Raw genomic sequence first — 21,344 nt, 5'->3', positions numbered from 1 at the left:
TCCGGACACCGTGGTCCAAACGTATAGTGGAGGTTTGAGGTTGCGCTTGAAAGTTGCAACAATATGTACACGATAATAATAATTGCCATTTTAGCTTGCAGTAAGATTGTATATGCACGAAGTTTTGTAAAGCACCATTCACTTGTCCAAAGAAGACATATCATCTTCTTGAAAAACAAATATTACCGTGCTCATGAACTCATCGTCGGCTACCAGCCTCCCGAGCACCTCCAAAGCCATGCTCCCTCCGCCACCTCCCCCTCATATGCCATCGCCACCCCGTTCATCTTGTTCGTTGAACCAGTCTGCACGCCCACTAGTTAGCCCCACCCTAAGTCATTCCCGTACACATCGAACCGGAGCATGCTCGCCATGGAGAAGGCCGGCACACCCGTGATGCTAGGACTTTGTATCCAAGATGCATGTATGTCTCTCTTAGACGCCTCGTCGAACGACGCGAGCACTCTATTCGGTAGGGACACAACCCAACCCAACCCCCCTTTTAGGATGTTGTCCGTGGAGGACAACGCCTCAGCGTGTGCCACAACATTACCCACACAGCCACCGGTATGCTATGCGCGTGGCCCTAGAATCCGAAGAGAAGGGCATACACTGTCCACTTGTCCGGCATCAGCCTCCATGCCCAGCACACCGCAATCCACAGGTGCACGAGCAGAGCCTGGAACGAGGAGATGGTAGTGGTGCCACAACCTGTGCTGGACATCTTCGCGTTGCCCTTCGCTCTGAGTTTCTTTACACTCTCTGCGGAGAAATGGAGGAAGCATTCCTTCACCGAAGGGTGCTCAAACTCATCAGAACTCTGGTGTAATTAATCACCATTGGTCTGACATGTTTAATGACTGGATCAGTAGATGCAGTTTGATTGAAATTGACAATGTTAGTAGGATATTTACTTGGGGTAATAACCACACTACTAGGGAAAACCTTATACACAGAATTTTAGCAGTAGCGTAGGTCAAAAAAGCACGCTGGTGCTAAGTAGCAGCAGCGCGCCTGCGAAAACCGCGCTGCAGATAACTTCGTAGCAGTAGCGCGTCTTGCTGCATACACGTTACTACTAAAATTCTCACGGCTTAGCCGATATGGTACACATAGCAGTAGCGATCTGTATGGAACAGCGCTACTGCTACTTTATTTGTAGCAGCGCATTTTGCCCTAAACTCGCTACTACTAAAGGATATAAAATTAAATGAAAAGCAAATAGAAAGGTAATTGAAAATGAAAGAAATAGAAAAAGGTGAAAGAGAAAAAATAAAATGTGAAGAAAAATAAATGAAAAAGGGGGAAAAGGAGAAAGTAGTAGCAGTAGCGCGTATACCAGAACGCGCTGTAGCTATTGCAGCAGTAGCGCGCTTTCCGGAACACGCTACTGCTACTTCTGACTTAACCACCGCGTTCGTCCTTCCCCACGGCCACTTCCCCCCAAATCGAACTCCTCCGCTCTCGCCGTCGCCGTCGCCCGTCGGTCGCCGCGCGCTCTCCGCACACCCTCTACGCCGCCCCCGACCCCGGATTCAACGCCGCCCCCGCCCCCGACCTCAACGTCGCCCCGGACGCCGCCCCCGGCCCCGACCTCGACGCCGCCCTCCGTCGTGCGCCCGAGCCCCAAGCCCGACCTCGACGCCGCTTGCCCCTCTCTCGCCGCAGGCACCCGAGGTGAGCACGCTTGCTCCTCCCCCTCCCCTACCTCTGCCTAGATAGGGTTCTTCAAATTTTAGTTGCATCAAATTAGTTAGGGTTCATCTATGGGTGGAAATGAATTGGATACAGATGCGGCTGGGATTTTTTCTTAGGTGATGTTTTCTTAGATGATGAATAAACACTAGTGTAATGCATAATAAAACGAGTAAAATTTGACCTTCTTCTATTTAGTTAGTAAGAACTAGATAGTAAGAACTAGGTACTAATTAGGTGATTTTTTAGTTAAAGCAATTTTTCCCGCCTCGACGTGGACGATGCCTATCCCGCATCCTCGTCGTCGAGTCGGCGGAGGACGACACCTGCTTAACCAGATCGGCCATGTCCGGGACTGGGCTCCGCCGGGGTGGTACTGGGAGGCGCTACCTACCGGGGGGCGCAGGTTGGTGAGGAGCCAGCCTGTCGTTGACCCGAACCTTCTTTGGTGGCGGTCGCGTGGGCCAGTGACGATCCAGAGGCTCGAGGACTCCGCGGAGGTGGTGCGTCACCGTGTCAGTGAGGAGGACGCGCACGTCCGTCGCTACTTGTTTGCGTTGGAGCACAGGCCGTTCTCCAATACCTGGCAGGTTCTTCGGGGATCTCACTGGAGCTATGATCCAGTGATGGTGCCTTCTCTGTGGGTGTCCACCACCCCCGCCGATACCCGTCGTGTGCTAGAGTTTTAGTTGTATTAGTGATGTTATATGTATGATACTATTCGTGATGTACTAGTGATAATATTCGACGATGTACTGACGCATGAGATGATTTACTTTTGCTTATTGAATGCATGCTAATTTGAGTCCTATAAGATATTTTGAAATGTATATCTTTTGTTGCTCAATATCCAAGTGGCCGGTCATGTTTGCAGGTTACACCTTCGAGTGGCCTATGTTTTGCCGGAGTGTTGATTCATTTCCGTTCCGGCAAATTTTAGGCGCTCGATATGTCCTATTTTAGCAAAGGTCATGCCGGATTTTTCCGTAAATTTTGGCATGACTTGTGCCAGAATATGTAGGAAATATCGAGTGCCCCGGATTTGCGTGTTGAGTATCTTGGTAGTTGTCTTTGATCGATTTTCAATTAATATTTTAACTATGAACATAGGAAATGTCTGACGACGAAAAGGATTTCGGTATTTGCAAATACTGTGAAGACGAGCGCGGCTTGTGCGACGGAATCTTCCTAGATGATGATAGGCGCTTCAGCATCAAGCTGGACGAGAATTTCGAAGTGGATACAGTAAGTCACAACGACAAGTCTTTTTTCGTAATTAAGCATGACATCTGCTTCATTTGCTTCAACTTATATTTTTTTACTATTCAACTAGCGTATCCCCTGTCATGCAAGAGTTTTTATATTGGATAAGATAGGTTTCAGTCATAGTATGGAGGAAAAAAAAGTTTACTTGAAGACCGAGCATGGTTATATTTTCCATGCGAAGTTATACAATTCAGACGACTACACCTATTTTGGATGCAAAACATGGCGAGCATTATGCAAGACTTATGCATTTGAGCCTGATATGGTTATCACCTTTGATATTCATTCGAAAGATGATATTGAAGGTAATACCGACATCTGGATCGATGTGCAGACGCCTCCAGTTATACCATTATGTAAGTTTCTCAACCATATTTATGTCTTTGATATTGTTTATTCAAAAATAGTTGACAACTAATTTGTATTGTCAGCTTATTTCGGTGCAAGCAAACATGTCCAGCGCTTGGTAGACAGGACCGTATACTGTCCTGGGGCTGAACTCAACTGCGAGGAGCTCAGTCATTATGTTTCATGGCTTGAGGATCTTGATACTGTCAAGACAAATTTTCTTCCTGCATTTAGAAATGTTAGTACTGAAAATGTGCGACCAATAGTGTTCGTAATGAACTACGGTCACATCTATTTAGGAAGGATGGTAAGATTTTTACTATTTGTCATCAGTGCATCTTTTCCATACATTATTTTTGAAGCTAAACTTCATTGCTAAGTATGTTACCGTATGATGTTCTTCAACAGGGACTCCCGATGAATGTTGTGCCTTATGGGATCGAGACTAAAGGTACCATGAGTATTATCAGCTTACGACCAAGATATCCTACAGATTACTTTAGTGCATTCAAGATTAGCGACGGATGCTTAATAGTGCAAGACTGGACCAAATATGTGATGGGGGAGCGCAGAGAAGTACTAGGGGGCAGCAAACAGATGCGCTACCCATGATTAGGAGACAGGTTCATCTGCATGCTCCAGTTTGATCGAGGAGGAGAGCTATACATGTTTTATGTTATTTTACCTAAGAGAGAGCAGCAGGAGTGATTAGCTAGCTAGAAATGAGTTTGAGGATTATGATGTGCTACACTATTACTATGATGATAAAATAGCTAGTGTTGGTGGTAATGACTATGATGATTATTATTAGCTAGTGTTAGTGCTGATTAAATAAATACTGTTGGTGGTAATGACTATGATGATGATTAAATAGCTTGTGCTGGCGGATTAGATTCAAGTGGAGGCAACATGTGGTGCACATTGAAAGTACTACTAGTCCAAACTAGATCAAGTTTGGATTAGTAGTATACTTTTGACATGCACCACATATTGCCTCCACTTGAACCTAATCCACCTTCATTTGACACACTGTTATGGACATAATGATGTAAACCTCATAACAGCTGGTATTGTACCAATATTTGTATTATGATGATAAGTTGTTAATGATATGATGATGATGATATTATTATATCATTGGGTGAAAGAACCGCGGATTAGTTTCAAGTGGATGGACATCCACTTGAAACTAGTCCACGGTTCTTTCACCCCATGATGTAATAACTCATTATTATGTAAAAACAATCTCTAAATTCCTGTTGTATGAAAACTTGTGTAAAGGTGTATGAATACAACATGAAATAAAAAAGAAATAAAATACTAAATAATAGTAGTAGCGCGGGAGAGGAGAAGCGCTACTACTAATTACCAGTAGCGCTGTTCTAAAGAAGCGCTACTACTAAGTCAATTTACCAGTAGCGTGGGTCTAGGCGCGCTATTGCTAAGCATTAGCTGTAGCGCCTTATCAGTAGCGCTTCTGCCCGCGCTACTGATAGGCCTAAAACCCGCGCTGCTGCTAGGCTTTTCCCTAGTAGTGCCAGGATGATATGATTATGGCCACTTTGGATAGAGTTTTTATTACCACTGGTTGGGAAGCTTCTTCCCTGTAGTGCATCTTGAAGCTCTTCCTAGGTATTGGATACTGGTGGCATCCCTGCCCCTAAACATAAAATGTTTAGGTTTGGAAATGGTGGATTGGTGTTGAGGGTTTTAAAGAGCTTGTGCACAATACTTGGAACACCAAGTTTGCCCACAACAACGCTATTGACATTTGGCAGTTTAAAATTTCACTAACTAGAAGAGTTCTTAAAGGTTGGAATACTAATATTGAAGTTGCCAAGAATAGACATAAACGGTCTTTAGTAGCTGAATAAAATTGCTTGGATATTATGGATGAGTCACAACCTTTGTCCCCTACTTCTAAGACTAGGATGAAACATATTGCAGGTGAGCTACAGGGTATCTGGAAGCAGGAAGAGATCAAATCTAGATAGAGATCTAGAGAAAGAGAGGTACTAGAAGGAGAGCTGAACATTGGGTATTTTCAGGTTGTGGCAAACCAGAAAAGGAGGAAGAAGCAAATTGCAATGCTGGAAAGTGAGAATGGACAACTGGAAGACCCCAAAGGTATTCTTGATCTTGTTGTTAAATATTATAAGAGCTTATTTGGCTTCACTCCCAAATTGGATATCCACCTCTACGCTGACTTTTGGGGTGATGATGGCATGGTCTCTAAAGATCATAGTGATAGGAAATCAAGGGTGCTATCTTTTCCTCCTATGCTGAAGGGGGCCCAGGCCTTGATGGCTTTCCTTTCCTTTTCTATCAATAATTTGCTTTGTTCAAAGACTGGGATAAGGGAGACCTAGATTAATCTAGGCTGAATTTCTCCGCGATTACCCTGGTCCCTAAAGAATCAAATGCAATTAGGATTGAGAAGTTTAGACCCCTTGTTTTGATTAATTGTAGCTTTAAGATTTCCTCTAAATGTGCTACAAATAGATTTGGTCCTGTGTGTTATGATATTCTTTCCCAAAACTAGACTACATTTATGAAGCGGGGAATCATCATGGAAAGCGTTGTTGCTTCACATGAGATCATCCATTCTTTGGCTTCGCCTATGCTTTCTGGTTTTGTTTTTAAGCTAGTTTATGAGAAATTTTGTGATATGGTTAGTAATGAATTTCTTATGGAAGTGCTATCAAGTAGAGGATTTAGCCCTATCTAGATAGCTAAAATTAATTCCTTAATTTCAAATGGATCTGTTGGTGTCAGAGTTAATGACGCCAATAGTGACTCTTTCACAGCTAGAAAAGGTGTGAGGCAGGATGACCCTAGTTCCCCCTGCTTTTCAACCTGTTTGCTGATGTTTTTACCAGAATGTTCATTAAGGCTTCTAGGCATAACCTTATTGCTGGTGTTTTTCCCTCCACTAACCCCTTCTAGACTAGGACTTGGATCATACAAAAAAAATCCCAAGTGGCTTGATACGTCTCCAACGTATATATAATTTTTTATTGTTCCATGCTATTATAGTATCAATCTGGGATGTTTTATATACATTTAAAAGCAACTTTATATCATTTTTTGGGACTAACCTACTAACTTAGTGCCCAGTGCTAGTTGTTGATTTTTGCTTGTTTTTTTTACTTTCTAGGATATCAATACCAAACGAAGTCCAAACGCCATGCAACTTTTTGGAGATTTTTTTCTGGAAATAAGAGACCCTGGAAGCTTCGGGAAGGAACGAGAAGACGAAGCAGTGGCCCACTAGGCACCAGGGCGCGGCAGGGGCAGGGGCGCGCCCTGGTACCTAGTGGGGCCCGCAAGCCTCAGTTTGACCTAACTCCGCCTCTATAAATTCCCTAAAATTAGAAAACCTACCAGGGAGTCAACGAAATACTTTTTCCGCCGCCGCAAGCCTCTGTTCTCGAGACATCCCATCTGGGTACCTTTTCTGGCACTCTGCCGAAGGGCGAATCAATCACGGAGGGGCTCTACATCAACCTTGCCTCCCCTTTGATGATGCGTGAGTAGTTTACCACAGACCAATGGGTCCATAGTTAATAGCTAGGTGGCTTCTTGTCTCTCGATGCTCTTCAATATGATGGTCTCCTTGATGTTCTTGGTGTTCTATCCGATGTAATTCTTTTTTGCGGTGTGTTTCTTGGTATCCGATGAATTGTGAGTTTATGACTAGATCTATCCATGACTATTATTTGAGTTTTATATGAACTCTTTTATGCATGACTAATATAGCTTTGTATGTCTTCTCTGATTTAATGGTTTGATTTGTCCAACTAGATTGATTAATCTTGCCATGGGAAGAGGTGCTTTGTAATGGGTTCGATCTTGAGGTGCTCAATCCCAGTGACAGAAAGGGACATGACACGTATGTATCATTACTATTAAGGGTAAAAAGATAGGGTTTATTCATACGTGAGTTTATCTTGTCTACATCATGTCATCTTGCTTAAAGCATTACTCCGTTTTTCCATGAACTTAATGCACTAGATGCATGCTGGATAGCAATTGATGTGTGGAGTAATAGTAGTAGATGCAGAATCTTTTTGGTCTACTAATCATCATTTGCTACTGTCTGTAAGTACTACTTCACTGTAATTAGTTAAGTCTCTACCTCGTTGTTTCCTCGGATTTCTCGCCGGAGTGCTATTTAGTTACCGAGAGCTATCTGGTACCCGCTTGTCAGGTGGTCGACACATTGCCGTTTGCTATTCGTTGGCTTTGCCGAGGGCCACCACTGGGCGCCGGTGCGCCGGCTGAAACTTTCGGCCGGTCTGCTACTGGCCCTACGATTGAATCACGCAACACCGTCTGATTCATGCCTCTTCGTCAACGCACAGACGCATAAAACGGAATCCCGCGTTCGGCAGCCGCCCTCGCTTGTCAATCGAGCTCGCCCTTCGCCACTTCTCTTCGATGGCCACCCATGCTAACCTCATGCTTGCCGTTCGAAGCACCCACGGGTGGGGGGCTGCAGTTTTGTCACCGGCCGGTCACAGCTTCTCCCCCCAATTGGTCGCAGCACCGTCTGCTGCTCCACGCCCGCGCTGCTGCCTGCTGGCACCATTGTTGGCACGCCCACTGGTTGAAGCTTTTTCAGTAGATGGTTGCAGCTTTCGCCGTCGCCCCATTGCTTTCCGGCGTCTCTGGTTGAAACTTTTCTGTGGCTGGTTGTAGCTTTTTCTACATCGGCTGTAGCTATTTTGCTGGGCAGTCGTCGGCCCCAACTTCCGTCTACATTGGTTGAAGCTTTTTTTGACGCCAGTTGTAGCTTTCTTCTCCGTTGGTTGTAGCTTTTGTGCTATTGGCAGTGGCTAGCCTCAGCATCTGCCATCACTGGTTGAAGCTTTTGACAGAGGCGGTTGTAGCTTCCTTGAACGCTGGTTGTAACATCGGAGGTGGCCGGTTCCAGCATGCAGCGTCGTCGTCTCCGTTGATGCATGATTGCCGATTGTAGCAAATGGTGGTGCCCGTTCCAGCAACATTGGATGCTGGTTGTAGCACCACGGTGTCCGGCCTCGTCTTCTCCATTACCAACAAGCTCCCAGGTAGCAAATTCTGCCACCGGTCCCAGCAACTCGTGCTACCAGTTGCAGCATCTATGCCGGTGGTTGTAGCACCGCTGGTCGTGCACATCGCTGGAAACTTCCCCCACCACCGCAGCCGTGGCAGCTCCGATGACAGCCGTGGTAGCACCGGTGAGATTTCTCCCCGCAGCAATACGCGACAGCGTTGCCCATAGCAGCTCGAGTTGCCCTCAATCGCCGTCTGCCCCAAAAAGCTCATAAGCCATGGCCGCCCTGACATGTGAGCTCGCAGCCGAGGACCTGCGACGCATGGGAGCAGCACTCCATGGAGGAGGTGCGGCGCGATGTGCGAGCGGGAAGAATACTCGGAGCTGTCGGGGCTATGGCGGGGGAGGCGGGGGCGGAGTCATGCGGAGGAGATAAGGTTGAGATGGGAGAAAGTGATGTGTGGCAGAGAACACGCGAGGGCAGTTGGATCGAACGCGCTGCTAGCATGCGACCGGCCGAATCACTCGGCCGGCGTGCCGTACAGAAAGGTTTCCCATTGCCGAGATTTACTCTCAGTAAAGCAACATCTCGGCATAGGTCACGTGACCCACCTGTCAGGCGGTCTCTGGAGCTGCCGCCCAATTCCTCTCATAATGCACCGTCCCTCTACCTACGTGGTTGCCTGCATTGGGAATTGGGCGAGGACTCCGGTTTGATTAACAACATAATGCTATTCGACACAATAGTTGAGACATTCTGCTGGAGATGGATGGCGCTCTTACTTTGTGCGCTAGCGGTGATGGCGTCCCCATAGATGTTCTTGTGATGTAGGACTATGTGGCTGAGATCTGGGCATTACCGAAAAAGTCTTTCGCCCCGCTTTATATATAAAGCAATGACCACACCTTATAACCAACAAGACAACAGGAAACGGAAAATACAATCGACACAGATACAAAGCACTACGGAACAGCTAACGAGCTCCGACAAACCAAAAAGTACTACGGAGCCCACGACGGTTACAAATCATGACATGGACACGCCCGCGACAAGGGAGCTAATCGTCGCCGGAGGAGAGCCATGCTTCGTCGCCTCCCAGGGCCACTCGGTTCACCATCCGAATCTGCCGCCAAAGAGGGCACCCCCGCCCTCTCGTCCTGGATCGAAGGACGTTGACCCATCAGCAGGCAAAGCAGCTCACCCAGCACCCTTGGACCGGTGAACCAGCTGCCGAGGAGAGAGCGACTGCCCTGGCGAACTCACTCTGAAAGAAACTCATACATCGCCACCGTCTCCGGCCAAGACCCAGAAGCCCACCGCAGTTGTCGAGCATGAACCCTACTGAAGAAGTAGACCAACACCACGCCAAATCCCAGACCGCTGATCACCCAAGATGACGCCTTCAAGAAGAATATGACGTTGACGCGCCATCGCCACCCCAATCCAAAGATTGTAGGCTTTTGCCCGAGATCAGGAGGCGGAGGGCATGAAGTAAGTCTCGATGTTGCCCACCAGAGGGACAACGGCGCCACGGGCGTCGCCAACATCGTGCCCGGCATCGCCGGCCAAGGGTTCCCCCCACTAGAGGGACAACGCCAGGAGGACGCCCACATCTCGGCCGGTCAAGGAGGACAAGCCGCCGGTGAAAGCCTCCAACTTTAGATCGAGATCCATGGCCGCCACCGCCTCGCCGCCCGGCACGTCCAAGACCAGCGCACCGCAGCGCCAGCGCCACCCCCAGACGTGGGAGCAGCGCCCTCTCTGACCGTGACCGCCGCCACCAGCGACACTCGAAGCCCTGAGGGGACCAGATTGACCTCGTCGGACCTAGCCCCCACCACCACCGCTGCAGAGCCACACCACCGCCTCCCAGCACAGTTTCTTCAAAATCCGCGCGTCCCCGTGATACGTCTCCAACGTATCTATAATTTTTTTTATTGTTCCATGCTGTAATATTATCATTCTTGGATGTTTTACAATCATTTTATAGTCATTTTATATTATTTTTTGGTACTAACCTATTGACATAGTGCACAGTGCCAATTGATGTTTTCTGCATGTTTTTTACATCGCAGGAAATCAATACCAAACGGAGTCCAAATGCAGCGCAACTTTTTGTGGATTTTTTTTACCAGAAGACATCCAGTGGGCCAAGAAAGCAGCTGAGGGGAGCTCCGAGGGGAGCACAACCCACCAGAGTGCGCCTGGGGGCCCAGGCGTGCCTCGGTCGGTTGTTCCCTCCTCGTTGGCTCCCCGCACCGCCTCTTTACTCTATAAATACCCCAATATTTCAGAAACCCTAGGGGAGACGGCGAAAATCAATTCCAGCCGTCGTAGAGTCTACAATCACCAGATCCAATCTAGACACCATCACGGAGGGGTGCATCATGTCCATTGGTGCCTCTCCGATGATGTGTGAGTAGTTTTTTGTAGACCTACGGGTCCATAGTTAGTAGGTAGATGGCTTCCTCTCTCTCTCTCTCTATCTATCTCTATCTCTATCTCTATCTCTATCTCTCTCTCTCTCTCTCTATCTATCTATCTCTCTCTCTCTCTCTTGATTATCAATACAATGGTCTCTTGAAGATCCATGTGATGTAAGTCTTTTTGCGGTGTGTTTGTTGGGATACGATGAACTTTGAGTATATGATCAGATCTATGTTTTTATCCATAAAAGTTATTTGAGTCTTCTTTGATCTCTTATATGCATGATTGATTATAGCCTCGTATTTCTTCTCTGATATTTGGGTTTTGTTTGGCCAACTTGATCTATTTATCTTGCAATAGAAAGAGGTGCTTTGTGATAGGTTCGATCTTACGGTGCTTGCTCCTAGTGATAGAAAGGGAAACGACATGTATGTATCGTTGCTATTAAGGATAACAAGATGGGGTCTATTTCTACATAAATAGATCTTGTCTATATCATGTCATCGTTCTTATTGCATTACTCCGTTTTTCCATGAACTTAATACACTAGATACATGCTGGATAGCGGTCGATGTGTGGAGTAATAGTAGTAGATGCAGGCAGGAGTCGGTCTACTAATCTTGGACGTGGTGCCTATATAATGATTATTTCCTGGATATCGTCATGATTATTTGAAGTTCTATCAATTGCCCAACAGTAATTGTTTCCCCACTGTTTGCTATTTTTCTCGAGAGAAGCCACTAGTGAAACCTACGGCTCTCGGATCTCTTCCCATCACATTTGCCTTTGCGATCTATTCTCTTTTGCTTTTATTTTCAGATCTATTAAATCAAAAATATAAAAATACCTTGCTGCAATTTATTTATTTCGTGATCTATTTATCCTATCTACCACAATTATCTCACGTTATCTTGCCTACTTGAGGCACCGTACCCGAAAGGGATTGACAACCCCTTAACACGTCGGGTTGCGAGTATTTGTTATTTGTGTGTAGGGATTGTTTACGTGGTGTTAGGAGGCTCTCCCACTGGTTCGATAACCTTGGTCTCATCACTGATAGAAATACCTACCGTCACTATACTGCATCATCTCTTCCTCTTTGGGAAAATACCGACATAGTTCTAGCAGACATCAAAAGGAATTTCTGGCGCCGTTGTCGGGGAGGATCTTCAACATCAACCAGGTTCCTAATCACAAATCTCATCTCCTCGCAATTTACATTATTTGCCATTTGCCTCTCGTTTTCCTCTCCCCAACTTCACAAAAATTTGCCTTTTTATTCGCCCTCTTTTTCTTTTGTCGTTTTCTCGTTAAATCTGTTTTTGTGTGTGTTCTTGTTTGCATAGTCATGATGCCTCAAAGAAAATATTATGATGTTCCTTACCCAAAAAAAATTCTTGAATTGAGAAAAGTACTAAGGAATATATGGCTACACAATTTGAGAATAATAAATATTTTACTGAAGAACTTAAGGAACACTCCATTGTGTTAGAAGCTATAACGAAACAACCTGATGGTATTAGTAGAGAAGTCCGCGATCTTCAATCTAAGTATGCTTTTGGTGAAAGTTTGTTGGAAAAAATATCCGATGGATAAGCTACTTTAGTAAATCAAATAGCCTCCAAACCAATCCCATTAGAAGATAAAAGTGATGAAGATCTTAAAATGATCGATGTTTCTTCTATTGATTGTTTATTTAGTAAAATTAAGATTGATGAAAAAGGGACTGGAGAAGAGTCAAATTTAGCTAGAAGGCGTCCCTATGATTCGGAGGGTGAAAATCTTATTGAAAATTTTGATAAAAGTGGGTTGGAAGAGGTCAAGACTTTAACTAGTGATGTGCCCATTATTTTGGATTACAGAGATTTTAATTATGATAGTTGCTCTTTTGTTGATTGTATTTCTTTGTTGCAATCCATGATAAATTCACCCCATGCTTATGAATAAAATAAAGCTTTTACTAAACATATTGTTGATGCTATGATGAATGCTTTTGAGGAAATTTTGGAATTAGAAGTTTCAATTCGTAGAAAATTACATGATGAATGGGAACCTACCATCAAAGTCAAGATTAAAAATTATGAGTGTTTTCCTTTATGTTACTTGGGTGCTAGTGTTTCTACAAATCCAAAGTCTTTATGTGATGTGCTTGGTCTTGCCAATATTGAAGAATGCTCTTTAGATTTGCACTTGGCGGATTCTACTATTAAAAAGCCTATGGGAAGAATTAATGATGTTCTTATTCTTGCAAATAGGAATTATGTGCCCATAGATTTTATTGTTCTTGATATTTATTGCAATCCGTCTTGTCCAATTATACTTGGTAGACCGTTTTTATGAACTATTGGTGCCGTGATTGATATGAAAGAAGGCAATATTAAATTTCTATTTCCACTAAGGAAGGGTATGGAACACTTCCCTAGAGCAAGAATTAGTCCACCATATGAATCAATCATGAGGGCATCATATGGATCTAGAACTAAAGATGACAAAACTTAGATCCTACGCATTATACCTAGCTAGGGGCGTAAAACAATAGTGCTTGTTGGGAGGCAACCCAACTTGCACCTTTTTACTTTTTGGTTTTCTTACTTTTTTCAATAAAATACCCAATTATTCCTCTGGTTAGATGTGTTTTTGTGGTTTAAATTAGTGTTTGTGCCAAGCAAGGCCTTTGGGATGATTTGGGTGAGAGTTGATTTGATCTTGCTGAAAAACAGAAAAATTTGCACTCACGAAATTATTTTTCATTTTTATCAGGAGAGTGCTTTTGAGTTGATTATTTTTGCAGAAGATTAATAAACAAACTATTCACGTCGTCCTAATTTTTCAGAATTTTTGGAGTTACATAAGTATTCGAAGTAGTTAGATTGCTACAGACTGTTCTGTTTTTCACAGATTCTGTTTTCTTTGCGTTGTGTGCTTGTTTTAATGATTCTATGGTTTTCTTTGATGAGTTTTTGCCTTAGAAAAGTTGGAATATAGTAGATATAATGCAAATATAAAATATTAATGGGTTTGCAACAGTACTTATAGTAGTGGTTTGCTTTCTTATACTAACGGATCTCACGAAGGTTTTGTTGAGTTTTGTGTGATTGAAGTTTCCAAGTTTTGGGTGATCTTACGATGGATGAAGGAATAAGGATTAGCAAAATGCTAAGCTTGGGGATGCCCAAGGCAGCCCAAGATAATATTCAAGAAGTAGCAAGCAACTAAGCTTGGGGATACCCCCGAGTGGCATCCCCTCTTTCTTCTAACAACCATCGGTATTTTACTTGAAACTACATTTTTATTCGTCACATATTATGAGTTTTGCTTGCAGCCTCTTGTTATATGAGTCTTTTCTTGTTTTGCTTTGTGTTTTAACTCTTGAATCCATGCTGGACACACCTTTTTGAGAGAACCAAAAATTATACTATGCTTGCTCCTATGCTTCACTTAAATTTTTAGAGCCGTGGAATTGCTCTAGTGATTCACTTATACCTTTTTTAGCACGGTGTGCTTTGTTATTTTTGAAGAAATTCTCTCATGCTTCACTTAGATTTATTTGGGAGTTAGTAAATTTTTTTAGAAATTCTCTCTTGCTTCACTTAGATTATTTGGAGAGAAAGAAAAAATATGCCCATGTTCTTCACTTAAATTCGTTTGAGCTTATCAAGAGCAACATATAAAAATAGTCCCAAAGTGATAGATATCCAAGGAGGATATAATAAAAACTTTCATGAAGATCATTGGACAAAATAAACTTGATTCTTAGTAATGGTTTTGAGATATGACGATATGATATGTGAGTCATGTTGATGAGTAATTGTGGTTTAGTAAGAATATTAGTGTTAAGGTTTGTGATTCCCTATGCAATCACGAAAGTCAATAGCTATGCAATGAACTTTATATCCTACTTGTGGTGCATTATTCAGTGTTACTTATGCTTAATGCTTGGGTACGAGATTTTTTGTTTCTTGGTTGGTCGCTTCTCAATCTTTTTGCTAGCCTTCATTTTGCACTAAGTATGATCACTACTTGTGCATCCAAAACCCATTAAACCAGTTTTGCCATATGAGTCCACTATACCTACCTATATGCGGTAATTTCGTGCCGTTCTAAGAAAATTTGCATGTGCCATCTCTAATTTTCAAAATAAATTTCTCTTTTGTGTGCTCTACCGTTCGCGAGGCGGTGAGGGGTGGCCAATATTTTCCATGCTAGATGTGTTATTCTCACGATGAGTGTTTATTCACTTGTCATTGCACGAGAGTACGACAAAGGTATTAGGGATGCCCAGTCCCAAAATGAAAAATAAATTTACTTTATGTTGTCAAATAATAAATTCCTTGGAAAGTATTGGTATGGAGGGCACCCGTGGATACGGTTAGCCATGGAAAGTGAAAGTAATGATGGAAAAAGGTATAAACTTTATTTTTTTTGTTTGGGAACCGCCTATGATGTATCTAGCATGGAAAGTGTTGGGAGCTATAAGTCGTTTTCGTTGGTGGGAAAAGTATGCCTCCCAAAATGTTTTTATATCTCAATTTTTGCTTTGAGCTCTAGCACCTCTACAAATCCCTGCTTCCCTCTACGAAGGGCCTTTCTTTTACTTTAAGCAATTTTTATTTTGAATTTGAGTCTCCACCTTCTCTTATAAAGCACCAACCAAGGGGCACTATGTTCGTATTTGAGCATTGGGTGTAGTTAATATTCGAGTGTGTTTCATGAATGGATCAATGATTGAGCATAATGGGCTAGGGATAACTTGCTTTAGTGTTGATATTTTGAAAGGCAAGGTTGCTTGTTGGTATGCTTGAGTATTAAAGTCTTCATGTCAAAACTAGACTATTGCTTTGAACCATATAAAAGTCTAAATGTCCATGCTATAAAGAAAATAAATGTGATGAACATGTTAGGCAGCATTTCACATAAAAAATTCTGTTTTTATCATTTACCTACTCGAGGACGAGCAGGAATTAAGCTTGGGGATGCTGATACGTCTCCAACGTATCTATAATTTTTCATTGTTCCATGCAGTTATATTATCATTCTTGGATGTTTTACAATCATTTTATAGTCATTTTATATCATTTTTTGGTACTAACCTATTGACATAGTGCCCAGTGCCAGTTACTGTTTTCTGCATATTTTTTACATCGCAGGAAATCAATACCAAACGGAGTCCAAACGCAGCAAAACTTTTTGTGGATTTTTTTGGACCAGAAGACATCCAGTGGGCCAAGAAAGCACCTGAGGGGAGCACAACCCACCAGGGTGCGCCTGGGGGGGCGGTGGGTTGTCCCCTCCTCGTTGGCCCCCCGCACCACCTCTTTGCTCTATAAATACCCCAATATTCCAGAAACCCTAGGGGAGATGACAAAAATCAATTCCAGCCGCCACAGAGTCTAGAACCACCAGATCCAATCTAGACACCATCACGGAGGGGTGCATCATGTCCATTGGTGCCTCTCCGATGATGCGTGAGTAGTTCTTTGTAGACCTACAGGTCCATAGTAGGTATATGGTTTCCTCTCTCTCTCTCTCTCTCTCTCTCTCTCTCTCTCTCTTGATTATCAATACAATGGTCTCTTGAAGATCCATATGATGTAAGTCTTTTGCGATGTGTTTGTTGGGATCCGATGAACTTTGAGTTTATGATCAGATCTATGTTTTCATCAATGAAAGTTATTTGAGTCTTCTTTGATCTCTTATATGCATGATTGATTATAGCCTCGTATTTCTTCTCCGATATTTGGGTTTTGTTTGGCCAACTTGATCTATTTATCTTGCAATGGAAAGAGGTGCTTTGTGATGGGTTCAATCTTACGGTGCTTGATCCCAGTGACAGAAAGGGAAACAACATGTATGTATTGTTGCTATTAAGGATAACAAGATGGGGTCTGTTTTTACATAAATAGATCTTGTCTACATCATGTCATCGTTCTTATTGCATTACTCTGTTTTTCATGAACTTAATACACTAGATGCATGCTGGATAGCGGTCGATGTGTGGAGTGGAGTAATAGTAGTAGATGTAGGCAGGAGTCGGTCTACTAATCTTGGACGTGATGTCTATATAATAATCATTGCCTGGATATCGTCATGATTATTCGAAGTTCTATCAATTGCCCAGCAGTAATTGTTTTCCCACTGTTTGCTATTTTTCTCGAGAGAAGCTACTAGTGAAACCTACGCCCCCGGGTCTCTTCCCATCATACTTGCCTTTGCGATCTATTTTCTTTTGCTTTTATTTTCAGATCTATTAAACCAAAAATACAAAAATATTTTGCTGCAATTTTTTTATTTCACGATCTATTTATCCTATCTACCACAATTATCTCATGTTATCTTGCCTACTTGAGGCGCCGTACCCCAAAGGGATTGACAACCTATTTAACACGTCGGGTTGCGAGTATTTGTTATTTGTGTGCAGGGGCTATTTACGTGGTGTTAGGAGGTTCTCCTACTGTTTTGATAACCTTGGTCTCATCACTAAGGGAAATACCTACCGTCGCTATACTGCATCATCCCTTCCTTTTTGGGGAAATATCGATGTAGTTCTAGCAGACATCACCCCGCCGCCGGAGAGCTCGCCGGATCCAGCTTCCCCACGGCCGGCTGACCCGCGCCTCCGGGATCCCGAGCAGGGGAGGGAGGAGAGAGGCCCCGCCGCTACCAGCGCCGCATGGGCTTCACTCGGCGGACGCCCTTCGGTAGCGGCGAGGAGGAGGAGGGGGTGGGGGAGGGAGCTGCACGCCGGCGGTGGATCTGGATCCCCCGAGACTCGCGCGCGGGGCTCGTCCCAGGAGCCCCGGGGGGCCCCGGGGGGAGGCCACAGGGCGTTGTCGTAGCATAGATCTGGGCATTGAAGTGCCGGATCAACCTATTAATGCTGGTGGCACCTCTATCGTCCGGTTCATTAGTTAACTCGCTCAGGATGTCAATGCTTAACGAGCGTGAACTTCCTATCCAGCTTCATTGGCGTTTGCACTGTGACATTGATGGCAAAAATCTACCTAAATAGTTAATCCTTATGAACTGTAATTCTCTCAACTTGCAGCCCTCCACATCATCAAATATGCCACGTCATCATCCACTAACACTATTTTGTAGTACCAATTTACTCTCGGAGTTTTGAGGGTATTCATGGTGCTAAATTATGTGTAACTTTTCATTACAACAATAGTGGAGAGGACATGTTTGGTAATGTTTCACGTGTCAGCTTGGGCACAAACAGGCCACAAAATTAAAAGTTTAATACTATCAAATGAACAAAATAAAAATGCAAAAATATTAAGGTGATGACAGTGTTGCGGGCTACGCTGCATAACCTGGGCGGTCATTAAGTGCCCAGTCTTTGGAGTGCGCCGCAATGGCCGCCTGCCCTTGCGAAACGTGTATCGGATACTTGGGGCTTCGGTTGCTAATGTCATCATCGCTGACGCTCATTCCCTGACTGGCGATCTTCTGTGGCTTACAGCGTCGTTGTGGTCGTGTATGTCTTTGTGTAGTAAATAATGATTAGTGGTAAAAAAAAACATCTCTAAGCTATGATTTGATACGGTTTCCCCAAATGGGCCCATTTTCCATTTACTAGGGATACCCCCATTTCCAATACTCTATCATGGCCCTGGGCTAAAGAGTTAAGGGCGAGAGTCAGACCTACCAAGATGAATTTGTGTCAGCTTGGGTGTCGCATACCTTTGTTCAGGAAGAAAACCTTGCCGATAGATGGGTCAGGAAAGTAGTGGGGCAAAGGAAGCCTAAAGTAGGGAATTTTTCATTTTGTATTGAGCATTTTGCCAGACTTACCTCTTAAGATTTAGCAAAACAATTGGATAGTCATTAAGACTTACCAAGACTACATCTGGATCCACCCATGGCTTTTCACACTGTCACATAAGATAACATGTTCGTCGCCGTTGGATCAAGTGAGTGTGGATGAAACGATGAAGCGGCACCAGCACATCTGAAGTTACACCAATTAATGAGAATTTAATTAGGTGCGTCATATATATCACCACACCCATGCAACTGGCACCAGCCTCCGGCATTCACTCATTCCAGTAACGCCACCTTGTCGTCTTCTTATCTCCTTTGCTTAACCAAGGAAGCAAAGTAACACCAAACCAGACGCAACTACTCATCTGAGTACTAACAAGGTGAAATGCCACCTTGTGTTCTTCCTCTCCTACTTGCTTAACCAAGAAGCAAAGTCATACCGAAGCAGACGCAACTGCTCATCAGGGTGCTATTTCTTCATCGAGGAAGGTGAGAAACTTCATTGACCAAACTAGTTGCATCGCTCTATTTGATGAATTTTTATTTGGTTTCTTTCTCCATCTATTTTGTGGTTTCTCCTCCATATAAGACACACTAAAATCCACCTCCCCCGTCTTTGTTTCCAAATCAGTCGGAATAGATTCACTTCACCATTCGGATGCTACCATAGCTATCTATCCTCGTTGATCTTCCTCCAAGTATTCCAAGGTAATATGTCTATATGCCCGATTTCCTAACTTGTTTCTTAGTCTAAGTATACTAATTGTGGAAATGCATTAGTGTTTTTTAAATGTTGTTAAAAGATAATTGAGACAACGTACATTTCCTAAATTTATTATTTTGACTGAATGACCAAATATTTTCCTTAAATTTGAATAAAATTCAACCAAAGTCTGAGGTAGTTTGATCATTCTTTGGACTCTATTAGACTTTGACCAAATTCATGTTCCACAAAAAATATTTAACCAAAGTACAGAAAGAAAATGTATGTACAATTTTGATACACATCCTAGGATTGTTACATCAGAAAGTTTAACTAAGCTCCACCATCGCATAAGTACTAACATTCATCTCTTTTTAGTTGGACATCAATCAAGGATCCAAGGAATCCATGGCCATGACCGATAGCAACTATGCAACTGTTCTTGACGATTTGCCCAAGGAAATCATCATCGATGAGGTACTCCTTAGATTACCAGCAAAGGATGTTCTCCGGTGCCGCATGGTTCGCAAGTCATGGTGTCATGCCACCTCCACCAAAGACTTCCTCGTTGCGTACCACAAGCGCCAACCCTCGCTTCCAGTCATCAAACAAATCAAGTACAACAGCAACCACTATATTTTGGCCTTATGTGACTCTAGTACCATTGCTGCCAGAAGCAAGCTCTGTTGTCTGCCCATCTTCCGGTACCCTATCCCACACCTTGATAATGGAAGATTTTTTATCTATGCTATCTGTGATGGCCTCATCATTGTGCCTGTCTGTGAAGACATGGGACTCTTTGATGTTTGCAATCCAACTACTCGTCAGCATGCTCCCCTGCGGCTGCTTCAAGGACGCATGCTACCAAATAGATCCGTTCAGATATCCGCATTGTATCAACATCACCCATCGGGAGAATATCGGGTGCTCTACTCGATATGGACAAGAAATGAGGTTCTTCGAAATTGCACAATTGATTTCTATGTCCTCACTGTGGGATCTAATAAGCCCAGGCCCATCGGACAACCCCCAGTAGATTATAAGTTATTGAATCTACTCACATGTTCTTCGAATGCCCCAGTACTACACCGGGGTAACCTACATTGGAAGTTGGGAACATACTCATTCTATGATGCCGGCAACATAATGCTGTTTGACACTACAGCCGAGGCATTCCGGTGGATGCTCGGTCCCACCAATACCTACCTTTCAAAGTCATTGTTGGAGATGGATAGTGCTCTTGGTATGTGTTGTAGTCAGAATTTCATTGTCACGGATATTTATGTTATCCAGGACTATGAGGCTGAAGTTTGGGACTTCATGTATCGGATTAACATATCAGAATTGGAGGATTCGCCGCCGATCGATTACCGGATAAGATGTGTTGAAAAGATTGCTATGCTCAATGAGCGTGAGTTACTGATCGAGCTATTGGGTGGGACTGTTCTACACTGCGACATTAATGGTAAGTTTCTAGGAATTATTGAACGCGATGAAGGTGAAAAAACCAGCATGCATATTATGACATTTCGCTTTCGGGAGAACATTATTTCACTTCCATTCTTTGAGATGCAAGATGGCTTTGGGAAGAACATGTAAGTTATGCGTTATTCCGCATGGACATAGAATGTATACTTGAATTGTTGTATTTGGGTATCTAGAGGTGAGGTTCTGCTATGGTAGGACTGGACAATTTGGATGTTATTTGTATCATCAACTTCTATCATTGGCATATGCTAAATGTTACAAACTAAAATTTTATGCAACTATTGCAGTTTTTTGCCCATTTGATTTAATCCTGGCCTACTGTGTTGTTTGAACCTGACTCTAGCAGAATTAGAATCATAGATGAACAAATAGAAATGCATGTAGAGTTGTTATTTCTCGACGTTTCAAAGTTAGTTAGGATGGCTCGAATGCAACTTATTACGAAACAACAATTTGGATGCACCTTTCCTTATCAAGATGTGTTAATTCAAACTTTCCAACTCCATATGTGCTTCTGAGTCTAGTGCTAGCATGTATCATCATGGATGAACTCTTGCTTTTCAAAAAAATTGGCTAATTTGTGATGAATTCACACTTCTTTGTAATTAGGT

The 21,344-nt window shown here is 43.4% G+C and overlaps 1 protein-coding gene across 1 annotated transcript; it reads left to right on the top strand.

Annotated features, from left to right (window-relative positions):
- The first annotated feature begins 19,171 nt into the window (after nucleotides 1-19,171).
- On the top strand, nucleotides 19,172-20,907 carry LOC119366951. The gene is made up of 2 exons (XM_037632619.1): nucleotides 19,172-19,250; nucleotides 19,624-20,907. The coding sequence occupies exon 2, from the start codon at nucleotides 19,654-19,656 to the stop codon at nucleotides 20,842-20,844; it is 1,191 nt and encodes a 396-aa protein (XP_037488516.1). The 5' UTR covers nucleotides 19,172-19,250; nucleotides 19,624-19,653; the 3' UTR covers nucleotides 20,845-20,907.
- The last annotated feature ends 437 nt before the right edge of the window (nucleotides 20,908-21,344 follow it).

The sequence above is a fragment of the Triticum dicoccoides genome, chromosome 2B (genome assembly GCF_002162155.2).
Source record: "Triticum dicoccoides isolate Atlit2015 ecotype Zavitan chromosome 2B, WEW_v2.0, whole genome shotgun sequence".
Classification (NCBI taxonomy): Eukaryota; Viridiplantae; Streptophyta; class Magnoliopsida; order Poales; family Poaceae; genus Triticum; species Triticum dicoccoides.
Note: the sequence above shows the minus strand (reverse complement) of the source record. Positions and strands in the feature narration are given on the sequence as shown.